General features: G+C 39.4%; 1 protein-coding gene across 1 annotated transcript in view; it reads right to left on the bottom strand.

The window, feature by feature from the left end:
* Nucleotides 1–13,042, bottom strand: part of MYO1D (myosin ID) — a 247,767-nt gene that overhangs the window by 200,979 nt on the left and 33,746 nt on the right. The window contains exon 14 of the mRNA XM_040639835.1: nucleotides 12,378–12,510. Within this exon, the coding sequence (XP_040495769.1) occupies nucleotides 12,378–12,510 (133 nt within the window). The remainder of the gene's footprint in view (nucleotides 1–12,377; nucleotides 12,511–13,042) is intronic.

The following is a 13,042-nucleotide window of genomic DNA, read 5'->3' as shown; positions in this document are numbered from 1 at the left end:
ATAATAATAATAATAATAATAATAATAATAATATCCTTAATCTCTCTTTCTTTCTCTCTGGACTTTGTCACAGGTTCCTAGCATAGAATTTCTAAAACCTTTGGGATTTCTTCAGTGGTAAGTGTGTCTTTGTTATGCTACTGAGGTGACTCCTGCCAGCTCCCAGATAGCTTCGGGATGGGGGGTGGACATCACACTTTCAGCAGCCTGACCTGCACGGAGGGAAGGCTGGAGGTTGAGTCCAATCATGGGCTAATGATTTAATCAATCATGGTTATGTAATAAAACCCTTATTTTAAAAAAACTCAGACATTGAGGCTCCAAGGAGCTTTTTGGTTTGTGAACACATCAATGTACAGGGAGGGTGATGGACCCTGTCTCCATGGGGACAGAAGCTCTTGCTCTCCAGATGTCCAGACCTTCCAGACCTTGTCACTGTGCGCATCTCTTCATCTGGCTGTTCCAGGTAGTGTCAGAATTGAACTGAATTGCAGGACATGCCGTCAGTGTGAGAGAACCAGTGTTCAAATGCAGAGGCCATTATTCTGCCTAGCACACCTGCCTTTTTTCATCACAGTGTGGCAGCTTTAGAGACAGGACCACAATATTTCGCTGCACTCCCCAACAAGAGGTGAATTTTCCACCCCACTGCTGGGATCGGGCTGGCCTTGTGACTTGTCTTAACCAAAAGAATATGGCAGAAGTGATATTGGGTTACTCGTGGAGACTCAGCCTTGAGACACTTTGAACTTTTGGAACACTTCTTCCATCACGTGAAGAAACCCAAGACTAAAAACCATATGAAGAAAGAGGCCAAGTTATCCAGTCATTCAGCCATGGCATCTGGGGAGCCATTTTAGACCATCCAGCCTTGGCTGACTACCCACCTGGTGAGCCCTAGTGAAACCAGCCAGATTGGCTAGTCAACCCACCAAATCATGAGACACAATAAATTGCTGTTGTTCCAGGGACTACATTTTAGGGCAATTTATTATGAATTAACAGACAACTGATACTTCTTCCCTATTCTGGAACACCAATCCCTGGCTTAGGTATGAAGCAGAGATTTGATATTATGAGAAAGTACAAGCAGAACCTTGCTTTAGAAAACAGGGAGGGGTGACCACATGTTCATGAATCTCTAATGGTTTTCAAATGGAAGATTTATATAGGGGAAGATATATATTGCTTTTTAAAAGTTTAAATAAATTTAAAACAAACTTAATGGGATGGGGAAGGGAGGGAGGGGACACTATTTACTTGAGGATTTTCTGCGAGCTTCCTCGGATACAGGACCGTTACTGCTTGCAGAGTAAGCTGAGAGAAGTGTCACTGAGCACAGCAAATACCGAAATGCTACGAGACCTATCTGTATGCTTTGGCAGTGGTGCAACAGAGGAAGCAGCACACGGAATCAGGAGACTTGGGTGTTCGTTGTCTCTTCTCTTAACTAGCTATGATAAAGTCTCTCTAGACCTAATAACCTAATTTATGACAAGAGGGTATTAGGGCTTCCACTTTAGTAATGACAGACTAGGTAATTTAAACCAACACCCATGCTGGGGACATCTAGGATAGACAATTAAAATATACAAAAAACACCTGCTTAAAGACAGTGGAGAATTAAATTATGGGACCAGAATCTACGAGGAGGAGGATGCCATGGAGCTTCCAGGTTTGAGGCCTCCTTTTCCCCAGGGGAATTTGCCAACTCCAGAGGAAGTGGACGGGATCTAGTAGAGGGTTTGATAGCCTCATAGGGCTAATGGGAAAGAGATCAGAGAATAGGGACTGAAGAGGAGGTCATGGGTAAACCCCTCTCACTTTGGGATCCAAAAAGACCACCACTAGCAATGAGGGTGAGTCAGAAGTAGGCAGTCCCTCACAGGGACTTGAAATGGGAATAGCTGATTTGAAATACTAGTGCTCTTAGCTGCCTAAAGGAGCAAAGGTAAATCTTTAGTGGAGAAAGATTACGTAAACTTGGGTCTCCAGTTATTTCTATAAATAATTTTGCCAATATAACATTGCGAGCAAAATAAAAATTAACCACTTATATAAGGAACCAAGATAATGAGAACTGGAAAGAGCAAAACATACAAAATAAACAGACCTGCAGGGATTCAGATAATTGGAGTTATCAGACAGAGACATTAAAATAACTATGCTTACTGTGCTCAAGAGGACAAAAGGCAATATTGAGAATTTTTTAGAGAACCAGAAATTATAAAAATGAACTGAATCAAATGCATAACCTCGGACTGAAAAATACAATGATAGAAATTGAGAAGTCAGTGGATCAGTTTTTGAATGTATGCGTGGGAAGAAATTTCCCAGAATGAAGCACAGAGAGACAAAAAGATGGAAACCAAAGAGAGATTAAGAGACACAACAGATACAGTGAGATGGTCTGAGTAACTCAAATCCTAAAGGAGAGGAGACAGAAGGGGCAGAAGCAGTATTTGAGAGCTAATAGCCAAGAACTTTGCAAAATTGATGAAAAACAATCAAACTGTGACAAATTGAAGAAGTCTCACAAATTATGAGCAGGATTAAAAAAAAAATTCTACCCCTAGGAATGTTGCAGTAAAACTTATGAATACCAAAGGAAAGCAGCCAGAGAAGAAAAGATCCGTTACCTCAGGAGCAAGACAGAGACTGACAGCTGACTTCTCACAAGAAATGATGGAATCCAGAAGACAAAGGAATATTACCTTTGAAGTACAGAAAGAACTGCCAATGTAGAATTTTACAGCCAGAAAAATAGTCTTCACAAATGAAAACAGTACACAATATTTTCAGATGAATAAAACCAGGATGAATTTCAGGCATAAGAAAAATGGTCCCAGATGAAGGTCAGTGATACAGAAAGAGGAAAAAGGAAGTGATAAATGAGTAAATCTAAACAGATACGGACTATATGAAGTAGTAACGATGATGATGTCATCATTTTGCTGTCCACACACACACACACACACACGCACACACACACAATTACAATACATGATCAAAATAGCATAGAAATTGAGAGGAAAGCAAATGGAATTATAGCATTTTATGGATCCCCCCTCTGCTAAAAAAAAAAAATGTTTTATGGACCTTGCATCTTCCAGGAAGGAGGTAAAAGTACCAAAAAATATTAGATTTCTATACTGAAGAATGGAAGTATAATCAATCAAATAACCACCAAAACAATATTATGATATAAATCCTCCAAAATAAGAGAGTGAATAATAAAAAATAATTGCAACAACAAGTGGCAGGGGTCAGAGGGTCACATTCTGACTCAAAAGACTCACAGGCCACATTTGGAATGTGTCTACTCAGGACAAAGACATGGCTTGCCAAGAGAAGTGTCACAGCCCTTGCAGCTATCCACACAGCAGTCAGGAGACAGCTTAGGGGCAAAGAGATATGATCCACATTGGAAGAGTATGGAAAATGCCCTTGGTTTAAAAGCCCCATGCCCCATAGTATCCAATATCCCTTAAAATAGGTCTGAAGATAATAGTGACCAGGGTCCTCAAAAGGGACATGTTTGATACATGAGTTCCCGTACTCAGGAAGCCCAAACATGTCATCCCCACAAGACATTTCTTATTCTCCCAGTAGAGATGCAATTTACAAACAGGAGTAATTTTTATCATAAGCCATACTGCATAGTAATACTGTCGATATACGTCTTACTGGGTTAGTGGGAACAGAGGTAGAAATTTGAGGTTTACTTGTCAAGCAGAAGGAACAGAATTTTGTTTACCTTTTGCCCACAATGACCAATCGAAAAGAAGGTTAGAAAGGAAAGAAAAAGAAATACAGAAGTGTCAAATAGGAAGCACTAATGAGATAGTCAATTCAAATGCAACATATAGAAACTACAATAAAAGCAACGTAGAGTAATGGGCTAAATGATATATTCAAAAGACAAAGATTGTCAGCTTGCATAAAAAACCAAATCTTACTACACACTACTTACAAGGCACATACCTGAAACATAAGGATATGGAAAGGTTGAAAGTACAGGGTGGACAAAGATACACTATGCAAACCCTGGTCACAAGAGAAGGTGCTGTAACTGTTTTATTCATGCGGAGCTGAAGGCAAAGCAGTACAGAAATACGGAGGCATTTCATAATGATAAATAGCTCAAACACTAGGAAGAAATAATAGTTCTAATTTGAATAAGCCTAAATAAATTCTTAAAATACCTAAAGCAAAAACAGAAGGTACAACAAGGAAAAGTAGACAAATTCAGAATCACAGTAGATTTTGTCACATTTTGGCACTGACAAAACAAAGACGTTCGTAAGAAGGCAGAAAAATCGGACAACGTGAGTAGCAGACTTGACCTGATGGACGTGTATAGAGTAGAATGCAAATTATTTTTATAAACATAAACAAAACATATACATAAAGAAAATTTAACAAATTTCTAAGGATTGAAATCACACAAAGTACGTCCCCTGAACAAATGAGATTAAGCTAGAAATCAAGAGCAAAAAGATAATTAGAAAATCTTATTGGTTTGGAGATTAAGAAAAATAATTCTAAAGGACCTTTGGGTCAAAAAGAAAATTACAGCGTAAATTTAGACATACTCGGCACTCGATAGTTCATACAATTACGTGGGCAAAGCAATCTTTGTATAAGGTATCATTTGACTAGTATAAGTAACTTTACTCAACAGAAACCAGTTAAATTAAATTTTACCAATATTAACTGATTTGCACAGGAAGTATGAACACTGGATTGGACGCTAATGACCAAGTAAGGGCTGGGGGAATGCCCTTCTATCCTGTTTAGTAATATAAAATCTTCAGTTAAGGAATCCAGTGGAAATACTTCCTCTATATTTAATCAGCATTCTGTCTCAATTTATAAATGCCACCTCCTCTCTCATTTATAAATATCCAGACTGACTCAGCTTAAGAAATCCTAAATTTGACAAATTCAAGTGTCTTGTAAAAGTTAAACTGCAAAAGATAATACGGATCTCATTCTCTTGCACGTTTTAACCTGTTTCTCCCTATATTTTATGGAAAACATTATTTGTGAAAGTACACCAATTGCTACATGTGGTAGCCAGAAGACACTGTATTTAGACATTCACCCATTTAACTTGCTTGGAACACTGCCAAATAGAGTCACAGGACAGATTCAAGTTCATTTAATAATTCACTGACCATCTGTTTAGGGTGTGCTTTATTAGATATGAAGAGGTATATAAAAATAGAACGCACTCCCTATGTTGAAAAGACCGAGAATCTGGGTGGAGAGACAAGGCACGCATTAACACACTGTGTAGACTCTGAAACGAGGTGAGGAGTCAGGACTTCCACTTCTGGTGGTGGAGGACTAAGCAATACCATCAACCTTCCTGGTAACTTCACTAGGGAAAGCGCTAGACAGATATGGGGTGGGGGAGAATCTTAAATGCGTCAAAGAGCTAAGAAGATAACCGAGATAAGAATAAGACTAAAATCCAAAGGGGTGAGGCTACCCTTCAGGGCTGCTTTTGTCTGGACAGACAGGCTTGTGGGGCCAGGGGGCTGCAGGCTGGAACCCAAGGCCATGGAGAAGGGGCAGTGGTCTGCAATCCTGAAGAGCTAACCCTGGGACTCCAAGAGGAATGGAAAACAACTTGGCCCACCGTGAAGCTACTCCGGGTCCTGAACTTGGATTGAGGTGATCCCAGATTGTCAGAATTTGTCTGATACATCTTTTAAAACTTAGACTTTCAACTCTCCTGGATTCTTTGTCTTTGATTTGATTCGACAATTTTTATCCATTTTTACATTCAATGTAATCAGCAGTATGCTTGGGTTTCTTTCTACCATCTTAATTTGTCCTGACTTTCCTATGTTCTTTTGTCTCCTCTTTCCTATGATTTTTAGAATGGATTATTGGCTTCTCATTCTGGCTCTGCCTCCTCTGCCCCCAAACTGCCCCAACTAGTTTAGAAGTTAAAAACTCATTTCTATGGGGCGCCTGGGTGGCACAGTGGTTAAGCGTCTGCCTTCGGCTCAGGGCGTGATCCCGGCATTATGGGATCGAGCCCCACATCAGGCTCCTCCGCTATGAGCCTGCTTCTTCCTCTCCCACTCCCCCTGCTTGTGTTCCCTCTCTCGCTGGCTGTCTCTATCTCTGTCAAATAAATAAATAAAATCTTTAAAAAAAATAAAACCTCATTTCTAATCTTTTTTTAATAATAATTTTTTATTACATTATGTTAGTCACCATACAGTACATCCCTAGTTTTTGATGTAAAGTTCCATGATTCATTACTTGCGTATAACACCCAGTGCACCATGCAATACGTGGCCTCCTTAATACCCATCACCAGCCTATCCCATTCCCCCATTTCTATTCTTTTCATGCTCCATGAGGACATTTAATCTGCACTTGTGTGCCATCAGGGTTATAAGCTAAGCAATACTTTTATTATTTTACTGAACCAAGGATCTTAAACACCTGGATTATAATCACCCACCCTTCCAGTTTATATGCTATTGTTGTGCTATTTAATTCTAATCTGTATTTTTAATCTAATAAAATATTATTTTACAGTTTATTTATACACATCCACCTTTACCAACCTCTTTGTCCTTCTTTTATTTTATGTACTCTTCCTCTGGCCTGATGTATATATCCTTTAGAATTTCCTCTAGGGTGCTTTTAACTCTTTTTACTTTTTGAGAAAGATTCTTTATTGTGTCTTTGTTCTTTTTTTTTTTTTTTTTCCCTTAAGTAGGCTCCACAGGCAGTGCAGAGCCCAGCGTAAGGGCTCGAACTCACGAGTCTGAGACCAAGACCTGAGATCAAGTGCCAGATGCTTAACCAACTGAGCCACCCAGATGCCCCTACTGTGTCTATGTTCTTGAAACATATATACTCTTGGTACAGAATTTTGGTTTACAGCTCTTTTCTCTCAGCCTCTTATTCTTTTAAGCAAATCTGCTTTTAATGCATTTGCTTAGTCTTTGATGTTCTGGGATTTCACAATGTGCTTAAGTGCAGATTTCTTGTAAATTTTCCAGGTTGGGATATAGCAGACTTCCTGAGTCCACAGAGTGTTATCTTTCATCACTGTTGAAATTCTCAGCAATATATCTTCCAATATTGCTCTGCCCATCCTCTCCTTTCCTTGGGTAACTCTGATTAGATGTGCATTAGACCTTTTTCATTTTCATTTTACCTTTCATGTCTCTTAATAGTGTCTCCTTTTGTTTAATTTCTACTTAAGAATCATGGATAATTTCCTTTATTCTTTCTTTCATTTTTCTATTCTCTCTTCAGTTTTGTCTAAACTGATGCTAAACCTATCTTTTTCTTTAGTTTTTATTTCTATCAATTGCCTAGTTACTTGCTCTTTCTCACATTTTTAGGCCTTTGATTTCTTAAAACGTATTAAACATTCTTATGTTCTGTTTCTAATAATTCTACTCTAAGAAGTTTTCATGACTCTGAATCTGGCTTAGTCTGACTCTTGCACATTGTACTTTGTTTATGTGTGTAGGAATTCTTTTTTTTTTTTTTTAAAGATTTTATTTATTTATTTGACGGAGATAGAGACAGCCAGCGAGAGAGGGAGCACAAGCAGGGGGAGTGGGAGAGGAAGAAGCAGGCTCATAGCGGAGGAGCCTGATGTGGGGCTCGATCCCATAACGCTGGGATCACGCCCTGAGCCGAAGGCAGACGCTTAACCGCTGTGCCACCCAGGCGCCCCATGTGTGTAGGAATTCTTAATGGGAAACCGTTATTTTCATGAAAACGTTATCTGTGGAAATTCTTTAAGATCTGGTATGAAGGTGGTTTCTTCATGGAAAAAAACTGTGTTTGCTTCTATCAGATACCTGGGGATAATACCAGGCCTGGGCCACTTTAAACTAAATTGTTGACTTAAGCTTTTTAGACCACCCAGGTGGTGTGAATTTGGACTGAAAACCTCATAAAAACTGGCTTATGGTTACAAATTCTCAAGGAATGTTGACCCCCCGCCTTGGCTACCTGCCAAGGACCAATATAGGCAATTTTTCTTCCAGATAATGAGGGATTATTTCTAGTTCATTCTAGATGTATCCCTCTGAGAATGTGGCCCTTCGGAGACCTATCTGTGTGTAAGTGTGTGTGCACACGTGTGAGTGTGGAATCTCTTATTAGACACACCAGTTTGGCAGGCCCTGGGCTTCACGTGGAGGACCCAGCCTTGAATACCTACACTCACAGTTACCGACTTCAGAAAATCCCCACAGAGACAGCATATTATTTTCCCCCAACTTCTTCTGCCTTCACTCATCCCCTGCCCTGCACATTCCTTACTTTCTTGTTAGTTCATGGCTCCACTTTAAAAATTGCTTTTTATGTTTTACCTAACATTTAGTTTTTTTTCAGTTGGTTTTAGTGGGCACTTTCTTCACCATGTTCCTAGCAAATGCATTACACATATATATTTTTAAGATCCTCCTATGTTCCCAGGTGAAACTGATCTAATTTTATTTTATTTTTATTTATTTTTTTAAAAAGATTTTATTTATTTATTTGACAGAGAGAGACAGCCAGCGAGAGAGGGAACATAAGCAGGGGGAGTGCGAGAGGAAGAAGCAGGCTCCTAGCGAAGGAGCCTGATGTGGGACTCGATTCCAGAACACTGGGATCACGCCCTGAGCCGAAGGCAGATGCTTAACGACTGTGCCACCCAGGCGCCCCTCTAATTTTATTTTCTTGTATTAATCTACTATGAAGGCAATATTAATCTCTAAAATGAGTTGGGTAGTGGCCTCTCTTTTTCCTATCCTCCAAAACAGTTTGTATATAATAGGGATTATTGGCTTCTTGAAGGATTTATAAAATGTATCTGTAAAACCATCTGGGCCTTGTGTTTTTGGCAGAGCTGAGAGAAGGCAGACTCCTGATTAGAGATTTAGAGTTTTTAAGATTACTAATGTATTCAGATTTTCTATGTCTTCTTGAGTTAATTTTGAAAACATATTTTTTTAGAAAACGAATTTTTCAAATTCATAAGCACAGTTGTTTACAATATTCTACGCCTTTTAAAATCTCTGTAATATATGAAGTCGTTTCCCTTCTTCATTCATAATATTGCTTTTTCTTTTTTATCAGTTTCATTAAAGGTTTGTCTATTTGACTATTTTTTTGATCTATTTTAATTTTTGCTATTTAAGTGTTATTTTCTTCTTTCTTTAGATTTTCTTCTTTAGAATCCTTTTTCTAGCTTCTTAATTCATTTACTTTCTTTTTTTTAAAGCTTTTATTTATTTATTCGAGTGAGTAAGAGAGGGCACAAGCAGGGGGAGGGGGCAGAGGGAGAAGCCGACTCCCCACCAAGCAGGGAGCTTGATGTGGAGCTCCATCCCAGGACCCTGAGATCATGACCTGAGCCGAAGGCAGACACTTAACCGACTGAGCCACCCAGGCACCCCTAATTCATTTACTTTCAATTTTTTTTTTTAAATAAAGGTATAACAAGTGGCCCACTTTAGTGGTATTCTACAGATTTTAATAAATTCTTTGTCACGTAGGTCCAGATATTTTATAATTTCCATCGTGATTTCCTCTTCAACCTGTGAGTTATCTAGGAGAGCATTTCTTTCTCAAGTCCCCAAGCACATTTTAAAAAAATTTAATGCCACTTTTTATTTTACTTGCTGTGAGGATGGAGACTGTATACATTTGTTAAAATGGTTAAGACTTCCTTTGTGATCTAGCATGTGGTCAGTTCTTGGAAATGTTCTATACGTACTTGAAAGGGGTATGTATTTCCTATTCCTTGGGTGCAGTGTTCTTTTGATTTATTGAAGTTTAAATTTGGTTTTCGACGCTTCTGCATTCTTTTTTTTTAAAAGATTTTACTTATTTATTTATTTGACAGAGATAGAGACAGCCAGCGAGAGAGGGGACACAAGCAGGGGGAGTGGGAGAGGAAGAAGCAGGCCCATAGCAGAGGAGCCTGATGTGGGGCTCGATCCCATAACGCCGGGATCACGCCCTGAGCCGAAGGCAGACGCCCAACCGCTGTGCCACCCAGGCGCCCCCGATGCTTCTGCATTCTTACTAAGGATTCTGTCTGCTTGAAACACCAGCTTCTGGTACAATTGGTTTAAAATCTCCCACAAGGATTGTGGACTTGTCAATTTCTCCTTTAAAATTTTTTTCAGGTTTTTCTTTCTTTCTTTTTTTTTTTTTTTTTTGCTTTATGGAGTTCGTGGATAATCACAGCTCTGTTGTTAGGTACCTAATTCAAAGTGGCTTTATTGTCTTGGGTATTTTCACTTGATTGTTGAGTCTCTTTATCTGTATTAATACTTTCTTTCTTAAATTCTATGTTCTCTCACATGAATATTGCTTTTAATCTTTTTTTTTTGGGGGGGGAGGGCTTGAAATATTTTTACCCACCTCTCTGTTTATCGTCTTTCTAGCACAGTGGTATGTGGGTGTCTCCTGGACAAAGCTAGATGACCCATCTAATCTTGTTAGTCTATTTACATTTATGGTGAGTACCAGTTATTTAGGTTCATTTCTATCATATTGTTTTGTATTTTCTAAAAGCAACATTCTCCTTTGTTGTTTCCCCACCCGCCTTCCTGCCTTCTCTGGGTGGAAAGGTTGTTCTCTCCCTCATGTCCCCTCCTCCACAGACACACAGATTGGGAAGCCAGGCCAGTTGCCTACCTCATATCCAGCACCTTTTTTTGAAATGGAATACTTATTTCTAGCTAGGCACAGTGCTGACCAGAATAAATATGCACTTCCCAGCTTCCCTGGCAACGAGGTATAGCGAACGATATGTAGCAGACATGCTCCATTAGACTCCCAGGAAGTCTGTCTGAAAGGGAAGAAGCAGCCCCAGCTGCCATCTTGGGCCAGGAGGATGGACGTCAAGCACACGTATGGTAGAAGAGAAAGAAAGAAGGAACCCGGGTCCCTAACAACCTGCAGGTTGCTATACCAGTCCTGGGATACCTGCTTCTGGACCTTTTCTGCGGAAGAGAGAAATAAATGTCTCTCTTATTTACACCACTCATTTGGGGGTCTCTCTTTGAGGAGCAACTGAATACAACTTCTGGTACAGAAATTATAGATGGCTGTAGAATTTTTATTTTTTAAAAATGCATATTTAACTAGCAATTTTAGAAAATAAAGGCAGTTCTTTTGTAGTTCATGAAATAAATCTAATATATTTTGTAAACCATTTATACTATATTCTATAAACATGTTTTATAAAATTGTGTCCAATTCTGTTTCTTGTGTCACATGCCCTCCTTCCACATTCACCTTCCCTCTTGCGGGAAGAGGCAGGTTGGAGCTGACATGCACAGAGATGCTGAGAGACAAGGGGAAGGCTTCTGGCCTTCGGTTCTGCTGTCCTCACCCCTGCCTTTCTGGAGGTTTGATTCTACAAGCCAACTAACTGTGTTTATTTGTTGTCACGTGAGGCCAAAGAACCCTGACGAAAAGAGAGAGAAAGCTACGGAACAGATGTGTTCTTGTGCCTTTGCCTAATTTATCCACAGTGAAGTAACCAGAAACAGTATAGATTTAAATTCTTAGAGAGGAAGTTGGTCTAAAAAAAAAAAAAAAAAGATAACAGAGAATAAAATACAGAGGAAAAGCACCAGAAGAGAGAGATAAAAATGAAGGAACTAAAAATAATGAGTCCCAGAATGCCGCCTAATTTATCAAACTTGTCAACAGCAGCAGTTAAGAGTAGAAATCTGTTCTTGGGAGGGGAGGGGAGAAGAAACAGACTAAAGTTACCAAGCAGCATTACACCTGAAAGGAGCAATCAGAAGCAGAACCAACTGTCAATAATACAACATTTTAGTCCGACTGTTTACAACAGCCTAAGGACATTACTTAAATACTAAACTTCCTCTTGATACTCTATGTGGCCATTTTGTATCGACGTGATATGTGGATACCATATTACTATTTAATTCAAGATTTTTTTTTAAAGCCATACCCGTTCTTTGATACAGGGCTGAAACTCATTTTGTCAGGCCCATGCTCTACTTTATAGTTTTATAAATAGTGATATATATATATATATTTTATAAGATCTCACTAAGACTTTCTCCTTGTCGACAACCATAAAAAGATCAACCTTAACAAAAAGTATTTCAACTGGGACACAAACAACTGTTTCACCCAGCCATCTTAAAAAAAAAACAGGAATAAAAATTCTAGTACAACATTCACTTTAAATAGATAGGTTTCAGTTTGATTTATGATAATTACCTAAAAGGCAAATCACACATAACATTCTCTACAACATATATTAAGAGGGAACCTGTGACAGCAAGCAGTGCCGGCGACCATCGAAAGGGGCCATAAAATGGATATGCGGAAAAGAAAATAGTTACCTTTGATGCAAGGTTGTCCACTAAAGCGATCATCGAATTCTTAAACAAGGTGGCAGCGGTCAGAGGTCGCTTGGTCACCTCTGTAATACTCAGTTTGCCTTCGGGCCACATGTTCTTCAGCACAGGATTGGAACTGAGAAGCACAGGAAGAGCAAGGTGAACATGACATTCAACTACGCTGACCAAAACCGCCAAGCGATCTGTTGGACTGTGCCCTGGGGAAAAAAAGACTCCATCCAGAAAATTGTGCTGAGAAACTGTAGCGGCAGATAGCATACCGCAGACGGAGAAGATGCGTCCAAACTATCCCACGTTTAAAAAATTCTTGGGGCGCCTGGCTGGCTCAGTCAGTACAGTGTGGGACTCTTGGTGTCGGGGTCGTGAGTTCGAGCCCCATGTTGGGTGTAGAGATGACTTAAATAAATAAACTGAAAGAAAATGCTTTAAACTTCTTTAAAGTCACATCTAGGACCCTCAAATGGGTAACACGGCTCTTACGATACATACATAAAATCAAAAGGTTTGGTGGTACTTAGGAGGAGGAGGACAAGCCACCAGCGAAAAAACAATGCTCAATGGCACGGCAGAAAACAGGGGCGTGAGAGCAATTTCTCATGGGAAGAAAGATTCCCACAGACCAGGTAACACGACAAAAAGCCAGCTCT

The sequence above is a fragment of the Ursus maritimus genome, unplaced genomic scaffold (assembly GCF_017311325.1).
Source record: "Ursus maritimus isolate PB19 unplaced genomic scaffold, ASM1731132v1 scaffold_24, whole genome shotgun sequence".
NCBI classification, from domain to species: domain Eukaryota; kingdom Metazoa; phylum Chordata; class Mammalia; order Carnivora; family Ursidae; genus Ursus; species Ursus maritimus.
The sequence above is the reverse complement of the archived record's forward strand: the minus strand, read 5'-3'. Positions and strand labels throughout refer to the sequence as shown.